Here is a 13,820-nt window from a genome sequence, read left to right on the forward strand (position 1 = left end):
CTTAAGATCAAATATTTCACAACAAAATGAAAATAGCAATTTCTCAATTATTGACGAAGTATGGCAGAAACAATTTTCAGAAGATTCGAATAGCCATGAAGACAATAGCGAATATTGGTCCGCAAAGATCAGATGATAAAAATAACAAGTTGGATTAAATAACGTTGTTAAAATGAACTGTATCAATAGATAATTTGTATTAGAGATAAGAGGATGGATCTCCTAAAGAAAAATCAAAAAAACAAAAAACAAATTAGGTAATAAAAGAAGTTAATATTTCGATGTAAATTTCTTTAATGAAACTCATAAAAAAACATATGAGACAAATTTTCATGCCAAGATGCAGATGTTAATCGTTTTGAAAAATGGGTTACATACTGATACAGAAATCTGTGAAAGTGAAAAAAGAGAGAGAGAAAAAAGAAGAAAAAGAAAAAAAAAATATGAAGATAAAAACAGAAATAAGGAAGAAGTAAAAGCGTGAATAAATAAAGGAAGATGACGAGATGAATGTAGCAGGGCTACTCAAAATATCATTTTTCCTGATGAAAGTTATTTACCGATTCAACATTTGTAAAAACTACTTTATACACTGACGGCTGAACGTTGGCAAGTTTGGTCAGCTTCCTCCTTCAGTGCCGTTGCTAAATTCTGCACTGTTGGCCAGTAACCAAGCGCCGAATTCAATAGATCAGCTGAGGGTAACGAGCCACCTTTCGATAACACCTATAAAAAGTAATAATAAAACAGCAATTTTTTGCCATTTTGATTAATTTGATAAATAAAAAGGTAAAATATCCAAAAAATTAATGATAACCTAGCAAGCTTTAAAGTGAGATTTAACATATCAAATTATAATATTCGTATTACAACATTATGTGATCATCATTTATTAGAATTGTTAGATAAATTAGCAAATTTTTCGACAAATGGAAAAATTCAACAAACAATACCTTTGCCCACGCAAGGCCGTTTTCCCTGGAAAATGGATAATCACGAAATCTGGTATTCCAAATCAACGAAGCTGCAGCTCTTGCTACTAAATAGGAATAGTATTTTGCACCATATGGTACCAAATGTGCAAATCTGAAAGTAGTAGTGAATTACAAAAGCTTTCTCCTTTCCATTGTAATCTAAAAACTCTTATTTGAAAGCGGAAAATTTACCGGTGATGCCAAGCGGAACTTGTCTCCTTCTTAACATTTGGAAAAACTACCGACCAAATTGATGCATACAGATCGGCTGTTGAAACTCGACCATTCATTATACCCTCAGCATTGCCACCATGGGCTTCAAGATCAAAAAGACTATATACAGCCTGAAATAAGAGAAATAGTAAAATTAAAATATAAACTAGCTATAATTTCGAGGCTCTAACAAAACTTTCAAGTGTAAGAAACCTGTTGTAGCATTTCCAGGGATGTGAAAGCAAATCGTGATGTTATGAGAGAAGCAGCATCTTCGACGCTTATCGGACGTCCGTGATTATCTTTCGCTATTTCGCGTAAAACATCAATGTTATTGAAGAAATATTCCATTAAATTGGATGGAACTTCTGCCATATCAGTTGAACAGCGAGTTCCTATAGGACTTGTACAATGAATTAAGAAGTTAAAGTATGTTTGAAATCTATAGATAAAAAAGAAAGCAGTTCTTGGATATTTCATTTAAATATCCCCTTGTAAGTGACGAAAATAAAATTACCAGCCACATGTTGGTACTGAGTGCGAGCAAGCATTGAATGCATCGCATGACCCATTTCATGGAAAAAATTTTCAGCTTGATGAGGACTCAAAAAAATATTTTCAATACTTTCCAATCCTTTTGTTAATGACAATGATAAAACAACGATTGGTGTTTGATATGAACCATCGTCTAACTATAACATACACCATTTGAATGAAATGATAGCAAACGTTCAATCATCATGCAGAGTTTTTCAGAAAGTGTCTGCATGTCGGGTAAAGTTGCATAATAAATTTCCAAAATTTCCGAAATAAGTTTACGATCCCAATAAACTTTAGGTTACTTTGTCATGGTAATCAATGAAAATGTCCTATGAAATGCCTTTCACGTATTATGAGAAATTGTTGAATTACATTAGTATAAGGAAGAAATTTACATCTATTTAATTAGTTGAAAAAGAAAACCTGCTTGGAGCAACGAACAGTAAAATGACAGTCTCCTGCTGTTTTCGTTTGTCGGTCTTGAATATCGATGTAAATCGTTCCCAAAAACTCATTTTTGTCTTGAAAAACATTCTATAAAATAACAAAAATACAGTCTGAAATTCACATCGCTTTGTAAATAAGTTAAACAACTTTTTACTAAAGAACCAACTCAAACAGAGGCCTAAATTTTTAAGTGGGCTACATACCTTCACGGTTGATGGAAAAAAAAAGAGATAAAGTTTAAAATTAAAAACCTTTTACTACATGAACATATAGATGAATAAAAAACTGACAATCTTAATAATATTTCCTGGCCAAATTTCTCCAGCAATAGGTGTCAGAAATGAAAAAGAAACATTGTACAATCGTTTTGCAATCAATTCGAACCCTTTTAGAAGATTGCTAAACGAGAAATACCTGAAATCAAAAATAGCACAACATTTAAAATAATGTGAAACACTACTAGATGTAAGTTTTACGTAATTCTAATAAACTGCTTGCATAGCTCTGTTATATCATTTAATGAATTTAAGATAATTGTTTCATTTATTTGACTACTTCACTCCATTATAGTTAATAATAAGTAAAATGACAAACATTTTTAAACTTTATATTACCTGGAAAGATGTTGTAACTGACCAAAAGCATTCTCGCGATACAGCATACAAAGATATGTTAAATCAGATTCGCAGAGATGCTCTCGCTTTGATTCTACCTGAGCTAAAACATCAGCCAATACGGCTAATTCCTGTTCGGCTGCTGGTTGACATGACTGCAATACAAACGGAACAAATCAATTTAACGCGTAAGTTAAATAGCATATAGTTAAACAGATAAACAAATACATCATATGTTTTGAGAAAATGCCACACGAGCAATAAATATGCGCTTGAAATATCATTCAGCAATTTCCTTTTATCAATGATGGATTTTCAAGCAAGCATCCTATATGATAAGATGAATTTACTTTAATGACTTCAATCAAGAAGTCGTGAGCATTTTCATATGAACCAAGCAACGAAGTCTGTTGAGCACGATGAGCATAGGATTGGAATCCTGTAAGCTGAGCCAACAAATGTCGACAAGTAATTAGGTGGCGTAAGCGTTTCTCCTGAAAAATTTTCATTTCGCATAAATGAAAAATTATGCAAATAAATCATGGAATTCAAACTACAAAGAATTCAGTTAAAAGGTAAATGAAATGAAAAGGGTCAAAACATGTCACGTCGAGTTGTCATCAATCAGAAAGACTTAGGGTGATGTAATTATGAATTATAGGAGATGTATTAATCTGAGACTAACATTAACGACTATTTGTTGAAAAAGATCAAATACAATGAGAGAATTACCATACTTGCTCCTCATTATATGAGTAATAGGTAGAATATGACCACTGCCTGGTACTCCGACTAACTGCAAGTGCATTCGGACTATAGAGATGTCGCTTCACTCTATACATTTTACTATAAAATGGTGCAACCATAACAGGTAATTCGGCACCATGCGTAAATTCTGAACCAACCATAAAAATCTCCTTGCTAAGTCTTACATATTCACACTTCTAAATCAGAATTTATTAACTCATTACAATATATATATATATATATATATATATATATCATGTAAAAGAATTTATTTAGAAAGCGATATTTCAGTGTAAATCATCTTGTCATCTAGAGTAGGTTCCACGGTATTTTGGAAATCCTTACTGCAATTATAACGGAAAACTAGGAATCAACATAGCACTCTATCCATATCAAGGATATAACTTCCGTGGAAAGTTTATCCTATAAAAGAGTTGAGAGAAATGTAAATCAAATGACTACATATTCAAAGTGACCTAATACAGTATAGATTTCAAAGGAATTTCATGTATTAAAATCCTTCCTTACCTGAGTTTGAGGTAGATTAACACCAGCTTGTTCAAAATCATCGAGGAATAACAAAGCTGTACGTTTATCGATATCTGTCAAAGAACTACTCTCTGCTTCTAATGAGTCTTTCAATGCCTTGTACAAATCAGATCTGGTATTCAAACTGAAAATATGAAATTGGAACTATAATAATCTAAAACAAAAGATTAGAGAAAAGAAGATTCAGAAAATCCAAAGATAGGTAGAATTAAGCTTTCTGCAATGAATTAAGTAATACCTTTCCACAAGTTCGGTGAAATCTTTCATGCTTTCTTCTGCTGCTGTACTAAATTCTTTAATTGAATGCATATTTCGAACGCATTCGGCCTGAAACAAATTCATAGTGATAAAACTAATATGTCTATGTCAATCCTTTCACTATTGCTCCAGCAATGTTGTCACACATGACTCTCACTCATTTCACTCTCCATCTGTTCCTGTTCTTAACAACTATGCATATATATCAGTGAATCATGCAGGCATTTGTATGCTCTACCAATCTATAAAAATTTCTGCATACAAATAAATGCATTTCAAAAAAATGGCATAAAATTCATGATATAAACTAAACTAAGCCCAACCAACCGAAATTCTTTTGCATATCAAAGAAGAATACAACCAATATCTCAGTATCTCAACTATAAAATTTTATTTATAAATTAAATTTGATACGAAGAAACCGAATTTCGAAGTGAATAGCAAGACTTACCAAATCAGCAGCGCTACATATTTCATTTGATAAATCATCAAAAACTTCAACAACTTTCTTATCACATTTTCGATTGACGATCTATAAGAATACTTTTCGATTAACAACGGAAAAGTTTTTCAGAAAAGCAGTTATTATTTCAAAAACATGATTCAAAAACACTCAGAAAAGACTAACAGTACCAGCGATTAAATTAATACATTAAGATGGCAAGCTATCACATAATAATTAACATAATAACACCTTAATCCCATCCAAAATGCTTTAAACAAATAGAAAAACAGTTGCTACAACAAGAAATAAATACTTTAGCGATACTGGCAATATAATTTCAAACGATAATTGGAAAAGTTTTTTACTTTATCAACCAATTCGAAGGACCGTTTCCTCACTTTTTCATTCAGTAATTTGAACCCGGATGGATGCTTCAGCAATTCCTCACCAAAAATTCCCTTAAGTAAACGATTTAAGCATTACTAAGTTAATCAATAATTTTTCAAAATCTCTGAAATGTTCAATACTATGTTCATAAAGATGGCTCATTGCATCAGTTTATTTTCACTCCCTCTTCTTTTCTTCAATATGTTGACTTCATAAAGAATAATAACTCAGAACAAATCTTCTAAATCAAACACCTTTTCGGGAGCATAATTACCCATTTGCAAGTATCTTAACGAATTTCGTAAACTGGAAGAGCAAGATCTTAAAAAGGCAGTCCGCGACATTATTGATTTGCTCCCTGGAATTATGGTATTAAAACTGAAAAATAAGATTACATTTCATTTGACAGACAAAAACATACATGTTCTCAAACCCGCTGAGAAATTCATGAATAAATTTACCTTATGCTAGTATTAAATAGAACACCCCGAAAGAACTATTAGCAATTCTTTAGAAACACTCTAGAAACCATGGTATCCTTAAAGGTCAAAATCTATAGTAAGACAACCTGAGAATAATAAATAGGAGACTTTAACAATCTTAGCAGCATGATTTTACAGATTCCATTTCACATGTAATTTAATTAATAAATCAAAGTTTATTAGTAACAGAGAAATTAGAAACAAAACTTTGTAACAAAAAATGTTAAAAAATAACAATGTACACTTATCAACAACAGGGTACATACAATTAACAGCTAACCGAAGCAGCATAGCCATCCGATTTTTCAAATTTGACATCACTAATAAATCCACTGCTATGATACGAAGCTAACAAAATTATTCAAAAAATTTCTGCAAATATAATGCAAAGGAACGAGAAAATTGATAGCAGCGCCAAATTTTAACGGCTCAATTCAATTAAAAACAAGATTTAAATTATAATTGAAAGAGTCATTCGAATATATTATGTAGTCTGACAATTCCACAGCAGTTATAAAAAGAGATTAACTTCAAAAATGATGTAATGTAAGACTAATATTTTTTAAGGAAATTAATTGTTGCAACTAATTGCAATGTTTTCTCTTGTTAACGTTACTGTTTAGCAAACAAATAAATCCTGTTCTCTTGCACAGATAGATATGAAATCCCACTTTATTTTTCAAAGCCAGAGAACAGAAGCATTACTGAGACGCTGCAGAAACATCACTTTTAAATCTAAAAATACTACATTGCTACCGAAAATTCTCAAAGTTGTAAAAAAACTATTACATTTCTAACAGAAAAAAAAAGGGCTTGAAAGAACTAAATCACATAGCTGGAAAAGGACGCGCTCGTCTACCAGAAGCAAGCAACCAAGTTTGCCTTTCCACTGACATCACGTTCATTTTAGTCACTAACTGAAATAATAATTACACTCAGGAAGCTCTGCAACTGTAATTGAACAAAGATTTCGTTTTAATCTATGATTCATACATATTTCCTTCTTTTCGAATGAATTCTCCCTTTCCTCATATGCATGCTTAATTTTTTCTTTAAGTAAAGCTGAAAATAATTGAAATGATACTTACATCATTAAGCGTTCCACAAGTTTTTGTAAGGACTGCCACAAGCGAAGTCATTTTGACTTCCAGACATTGCTGAAATGGTCAAACTATCTACTCCAGATTGTACGAATAAGAATCTGAATTGAGTCGCTAAATAGTTTCTAATGACTTAAAAAAAGAACAGAACGCCCTTTATCGACGTAAAAACCTACATTTTTGTATTGCTGTAAGAATTTGTCCGAACTCATAACTGGTACTCGACGTACCAATTGAGCGATTTCACGTATAATAGCTTCATCACGTGGTAATTCGCCCTTACGAACTGCCTGAAGCAATGCCCATATAATTCCTTACAGCAATTCCACTTTTCTAGAGACCGCCTTTTTTTTTTTTTTTTTTTTTATTCTAAATATACACTACGCGCAATAAAATGTAAGTAAGCTTAATGTACGAGATCAATGTGAAACGATAGTCAGTAATGCGATAACTTCAGCAATACAAAATGAATATTCTTCAGAAAAATAGTTAAATGTAAGAATTATGTTCCCTACCACTCTTTCTTTTTCTACATGTTATTGAAAATAAGCATTGCCACATTTCAATCTGAATTATTCTAACTTACTACTAAATAATCATAAATAAGTTCCAGCCGTGACTGCAGCATATTTATAGCACCCAACTGTCCTGCAATTTGTTTATTTGTGGAAGATACAGTGTTAGTTGAAACAGTTGAAATTTGAGCAACGTGTTCAATTCCAATACGTTCGGCTTGTTCACTGGCTAATGACCAATTAACTGAATGCCATACTACTGAACTTGGGCTGCTTGCTGATAAGCCGGTAGTGCACACAGACTCATAGATTGCCACTGGTAACTGCAAAAAGGTAAATGCTTATTTCAATTTCTTAAGCAAAGTATGCAGATTTGAAATGAAGTAAAATTTGCAAATGAGAGATTAAGTATGGTTTTTGTATTGAGAAAAGAAAATGTCACTAAGGTAATCAGCGATAAAACTATATAAACTATGTGGCTCCGTGTAAAGTAATCTTGTAGTAAAGAAAGACGCTGTGCAATTACAGGGTTTGCCAAATAGACGAGAATGAAGCTTACAGTTAACAAAAAATTACCGGAAGAATAAATAGCCTTTTGGCTATTTAACTTATTGATATCATTTGTTATAACACCCTGCAGGAAATCCCTCGTATCTGGGCCGTATAAAACTATTACGCTCAACAATTGTTATTCGTAAGCTAGCTGAGTTTGAAAGTTGGAAAAACTTATTACATGGTTCAGAAAGGTGAACAGGAATCTAACATTCATACCTTGTTACCCGGTGGTGCTTTTGGATCAAGCTTCACCATAATTGGTGACTCATGCATTACAGAGAATTGCTGATGTACCTCCCAATCTGCTTGTGTTGGTGTTGTGTCTCCAATAGTATACCAACCAACATAATCCAAATCTTGGAACACTTCTTGATCTAGAAATAACGATCCAAAAATATATCAAAAAAAAGTCCAATAAGAATTTAAAATTGAAATACTTTGTTCATATAACATTAAAAGTACAAGATGCAGATAAAGCACCAAGAAAAGCAGTGAAGGAACAAACATACACAACATCAACGATAAAAATCTTGTTTAAATCCATAAAGGGATCAAATATATAAACTGGAGACAACAAAATACTGTAAATTTATGGATGTAGACCAAATAAAAAGGCTTTACATTGCTGCTCCCTTGTAGAAAGAAAATCTGCATCAATAACCGCATAACCTTTTCCTTCATTATTCCATTTCACTTCAAAGCTATTCATCATTTCAATATGCCTTCCAGATTGCTTTCCAAGTATTGCACCAAAAACCTGCAGCCAAAATAATCTTCAACATAGTACTGTTAGATAAGAAAAACATTGAGGAATTGTCGAGATATAGTAAATGGTTTATAATTTCACCTCGAAAGGTTTTCCATCATTCCGCTGTGCGCTTATTCGAGTCACATGTTCCGATATATTCATTATGACTAGTGGATGTAACGAAACAGCGATAGCACTAATCGGCTCACTGTGTCCAGCCAATTTACTATCATCTTCCGTCATCGATAAATCCATCATTAGTAATGGATCAAGCACTTGAAACAGATAAATGCTCAGATATATGCCAAAATCTTCATTAATAATAAATTACGAATTAAGCAAATAAAACAAGTTAATTACGTCACTCTAAACTTCATCATTACAATCAAACTTAATTGTAAAGATGAACTGTAATAATGATAATAATAATGGTGGACTTAACTGTAATGTACCACCTTAAATTAAGAAGTATTTGACTAAGTTGTACTCAATTTTTTCAAAATTTGCTAAATTTTCCTATTCATTCTTATAACATCCTCATCGTAAATGAAAAGAACATTAACGAACACAGCGAAACCAATCTTTGAACCCATCAAACAAATATATACCACCACACATTTTAACCAACCTCAACAATTCATAAACCAAACATGATTCAAGTTAACGCGGCCTCACTTAGTTATACGGCTATCTCAAAGGGGAATATTAGTAATGACTTACACTCAGGATTAAATACTTGATTGGAATTTATAAATTAATTTAAATCATTCTCTAGAATTATTGGTGTATGTGTATGGTTTTTCTGAGAAGTATTAAGGATGCATAAAATGTTATAAAAATTTCTACAAAGGTATTCTTCTAAACCACACAAACTAATATTGAGCACGAGGGAAACTTGTCAAAATGAAATTAGCTTTTGCCGAATTAAGCATTATTTCTCTTTCAATTAATGCTTATTTTCTTACAATAATTAATTAATGCTTATTTACAATGATTAGTTGGTTGATTTAACTTTATTACAATACAATCAATGAAATACCATTTCTCATTTGTTGAAACCTTCGTTTCAGTCATTTCTTCTTGTTTTTCTCAATTTCAGCTTAATTATTATCCAATTTTTTTTTTTTTTTATCTTTGTTGCCTTTTTGAAATAAACTTTTCATTTTCAATTATATTCTTCAGTATGCTCAAAAATGATATTTTCTTTTTTTTTCCTTGTAAATTTGAATATGTTTACAAATTAGCCCATATCATTATTATCATTATTCTTGCTGTCATTATCAACATTCATTATTCTTATTATCGTTATCATTATTCATTTTATGATTATCATTATTTACATTGTCATTATCATTGTTCATATTGTCATCATTATTATTATCCAAATCGTTATTATCATTATCCACATCGTAATTATTATATATACTTGTTATCATTATCTGTTTAATCGTTACTATCATTATCCATGCTGTTATTATCATTAGCTGCATTGTGATCATCATTACTGATATCATCATTATCATTGCATTAAGAAAAAAACAAACCATACATTCAATATATTTATAGTAGTTTAGATATATCAATGAATAAAAATGTACAAACTTATTTCTCACTTCTTATTAGATTATTCGATGTTTGATTATTAGAATTAAAAACGTTTTAAATTTTATCTACCACATTACTTTAATAATTCTTTCTTTAAATTCAAGTTATTAAGTATTCTTTTAAATGGTATAATTAATAAAATGTATTCTTCTATTAGTTTCTTTGCCATATCAAAATTTTCAATTAGAATTTTAGTGTAAAAAGAATTAAATACGCCTTCCAATCATTCTTTTTTCTTTTTTTTGAATCTTTGATCATTTTTTCTTAAATAGTTTGTTGCGTTTTGATCACATTCAATTATATGTTTACCGCTTGATATATGTTCTTGTCCTGGCGGTTTCTTCTTTTAAAGTTCAATTCGTTCGTTTTCGATAAATCGATTAAATGTTGTCATTTAACTTATTTATATTTTCCGGTTTTCAATTTATATTTTACGGAATACAATCGATCATTTGATCGTATTTGATTAGCTTATTCGTATTTTTCAAATTTTTGATGCATAAGATTGCTTGTATTTATCGTATGTAGAAAAGATACAATAAAGATAACTGATAAAAATCATTGTGATACGATTAATCGGATCGGACATCTTCCTGATTAGATCTATCATCCGGCATTGATCATTGATCAATATTTTCACACAAAGCGCTCTTTTTGTGTAATCTTTAAAAGTTTGCAAAATTTTTTTCTTTTTGAGAGGTTAGTGGCCGTAATCTGCAAACAATTCTTATGAAATTGAATTTTTTTTTTTTTTTTGAATTTTGTGAAATTTTGTGAGTTTTTAAATTTTATTAAAAGAATTGAAAAAAAGATATGAAATGTGAGCCTTAGATTCGAAAGCTAAAATGGATATGTCTCGCATTTTTATTGAATATTTAGATGTGACAAATGATAAAAGACATTAATGATTTTGAATATGGAAATAAGCAGATGAACGAAGAAAAAAAGAAAAAAAAAATGGATGAATCATTTATTTTCCAATACAATTTCAAATAATTTTTTTTTTTTTTTTTTTTGAAGGATTTTCCAAAAATGAATAGCAATTAAAATTTGATCAAATAAATTAATAAGCTAAGTTATCATTTAATTATAATCAAAAATTAAAAAAATTTTCTTTTCTTAAAACATTTGAAATTTTTTGATTAATTATAAATTTTATTAATAAATATTCAACAAAATGCAAACATTGCAAGTAAAATTAAACATTCGCTTTTATTTCACAAAGATAATTGACGGACACTTTTTGTTTACAATTTCTCTCTTCTAATTGCGTAAACACAAATAGATAAACAGACTGACAGACATACTAATACACACACACACACACACACACATACATACATACATACATACACATACATGCACACACAGACACACACACACACACACGAACTGACGATGAATAATGAACAAATTAATCGTTTTTCCTTCTCTTTTTCATTTTCTTCTTTTTTTTTTCTTTTTTGTTCATTTTTAGAAATGAAATGAACAAAAATTTGACTCACAGTAATAACTAAATTTAATTGATTACTTATAAATGTTGATTTGAGACTAAGTCTATTAATGAATATGGCTTACTTTAGCAACTTATTTAGGTTGGCTGCAATTAGCAATTAGCATCATTACTAGTGTAATATTAACTTTTAATCACAAATTTCATACTTCACTTATCAGCAATTTAACAGTGTTACTAAAGAAAGAAAGAATAAATAGGAAAAATTATTTAATAGCCAAAATGGATGAGAATTTATCATTGCAATGAAGCATTTTCTCTTATCATTCCAATATTATTGATACTGTTTAGGAAGGCAAAAGAAGAAAAGGAAACTTGCAGTGAGTATTGTTTAAACAAAAATGATAACAATTTCTGTTTAGATGGATTAAAATTAGGCGAAAAAATATATGTTATGATTGAAAGTTAATTAGACTTTGATTTTTTTTTTTTTTTTTTTTTTTAATTTTATTTAAGTTACAAAAAAGGGAATAAATTGAAATTTTCATTAAAAAAAGCTATAGCCTTCGAAATTTTACAATTAAAATTGATGAGGAAGTATTAATGAGGAAGTGAAATTTATTTTCTTAATTTTGCGTGCTAAGCATTTTATGCAAATATAATTTCAAGAAATAAGAAAGACATATGCCTTTCATTTTCATTAGTAATTTATAATTTGAAATATGCAAGTATTAGTTTCAAGAAGGCAAGTATGGCTTTTTCTGTGAACAATTTATAGTTTTATATAAATTTTGTTCTTTGTTTTATAATTTTTGAAATGTATGAAAATTTATTTGTAAATGAAATTTTTTGCTTTTATAAATATTTCATTTTATATCATTCATTATCATATTTTCTCTCTGATAATTCATTTTCACTATGATATGCTTTTTACCTTCTAAAATTAATTTAACTAAGTATTATTGAAAAAAAATTTATTCATTTTAATTGATAGAAAATGATATAATATTAAATTATAAATGCAATTCATTTCAACTTTTAATATATTATGCCATAATTCAATATGCTATAATTCATTAATGAAATATTTAGCATTTTTAAATTGCAAAAAAGCTTAACTAAATTTATTTCCATCTTCAATAATAATTAATTAATAGAACTATCGCATAAAGCAATATCTAAAGCTAATCTTTTCTCCCACTCTTAATTGAAATTTACAAAAAAAAAAAATTTGAAATATTGGAAAACTTATACTTTGATATATATATGTTTTCCTTTTTTTTTCAAAAAAAATTCTTCAATACTATGACAATTTCATTCTAAAAGAAAAATCGATTGAAACTTAATGAAACTGAATAGACATATAACTAACTAACTTACTTACTTACTAACTAACCTAACAAAGTATATTTATTGACGGCGATCTATTACAAAGTCAAATTTTCAACAACATTTCTCCCTAACTCTAACTCTATATTCACCTTTACAAGTGTTTATTTTAATTCTCATTGAAAATCTCTAAGGCTTGTAGCTATTATAGGCTTATAGTTGCTATCTGTGTCTAACTTTCAATCATTTCTCTATCATTTTACTCTTTCTTTTTTATCGATGCAAACTTTATTCATTAATTTCAAATAAAATTTTATTTTTTTTTTTTACGAACTTACTTCTTCAATTAATCTTTAATACAGAAAAAAAGAAGGAAAAGACATGTTAGTATAATTTTATCAGTCCAATTAATTAGCTTAGAAATTTAAAACAAAAATAAAAAGCAAATAATAAAAGAAATGTATTAATTTAAACTACAAAAAAAGTAATCATTTAATCATTGTTAAATCACTGATTAATTATCTGAGAAAATTATTATATCTTAACAGTATTCTTAAGCATTCTGTACAACAACACTTAAATCACTTTTTTTTTACTAAGTCGAGAAAACATGAGCTAAAATGACAGTGGTGATAATTTAATGGTATCAGTGAGATAAGAAAAGTAAAGTTTTGTTTGATTAATTATAGATTTAGCATCGATGTTACAGCAAATAATATTATCAGTAAATAATTCTCAATTGATAATTTCTGATTATTAAGGTTGATGTATTATTCATTTTGTGAATTTAATTTTTTTTTTTTAACTTTTAATTGAATTTTATTTCACATCTCATTGACATTTATCTCTTTTTTTTTGT

General features: G+C 29.2%; 2 protein-coding genes across 2 annotated transcripts; both read right to left on the reverse strand.

The window, feature by feature from the left end:
* Positions 1-585: 585 nt before the first annotated feature.
* Positions 586-5,974, reverse strand: Bm7010 (Peptidase family M3 containing protein; the record flags this gene model as incomplete). The annotated part of the gene is made up of 16 exons (XM_001893809.2): positions 586-726; positions 954-1,086; positions 1,167-1,318; positions 1,401-1,582; positions 1,705-1,879; positions 2,151-2,261; positions 2,465-2,588; positions 2,789-2,943; positions 3,139-3,282; positions 3,526-3,732; positions 4,064-4,208; positions 4,323-4,411; positions 4,794-4,874; positions 5,153-5,245; positions 5,429-5,532; positions 5,923-5,974. 16 exons carry the CDS (start codon positions 5,972-5,974, stop codon positions 586-588), a joined length of 2,088 nt encoding a protein of 695 aa, XP_001893844.2.
* Positions 5,975-6,483: 509 nt separating this feature from the next.
* Bma-csn-6 (Mov34/MPN/PAD-1 family protein) lies at positions 6,484-8,817 on the reverse strand (the record flags this gene model as incomplete). The annotated part of the gene is made up of 7 exons (XM_001893810.2): positions 6,484-6,573; positions 6,745-6,813; positions 6,933-7,046; positions 7,343-7,594; positions 8,043-8,200; positions 8,448-8,583; positions 8,674-8,817. The coding sequence occupies 7 exons, from the start codon at positions 8,815-8,817 to the stop codon at positions 6,484-6,486; spliced, it is 963 nt and encodes a 320-aa protein (XP_001893845.2).
* Positions 8,818-13,820: the final 5,003 nt, after the last annotated feature.

The sequence above is a fragment of the Brugia malayi genome (genome assembly GCF_000002995.4).
Source record: "Brugia malayi strain FR3 genome assembly, contig: Bm_v4_Chr1_scaffold_001, whole genome shotgun sequence".
Classification (NCBI taxonomy): domain Eukaryota; kingdom Metazoa; phylum Nematoda; class Chromadorea; order Rhabditida; family Onchocercidae; genus Brugia; species Brugia malayi.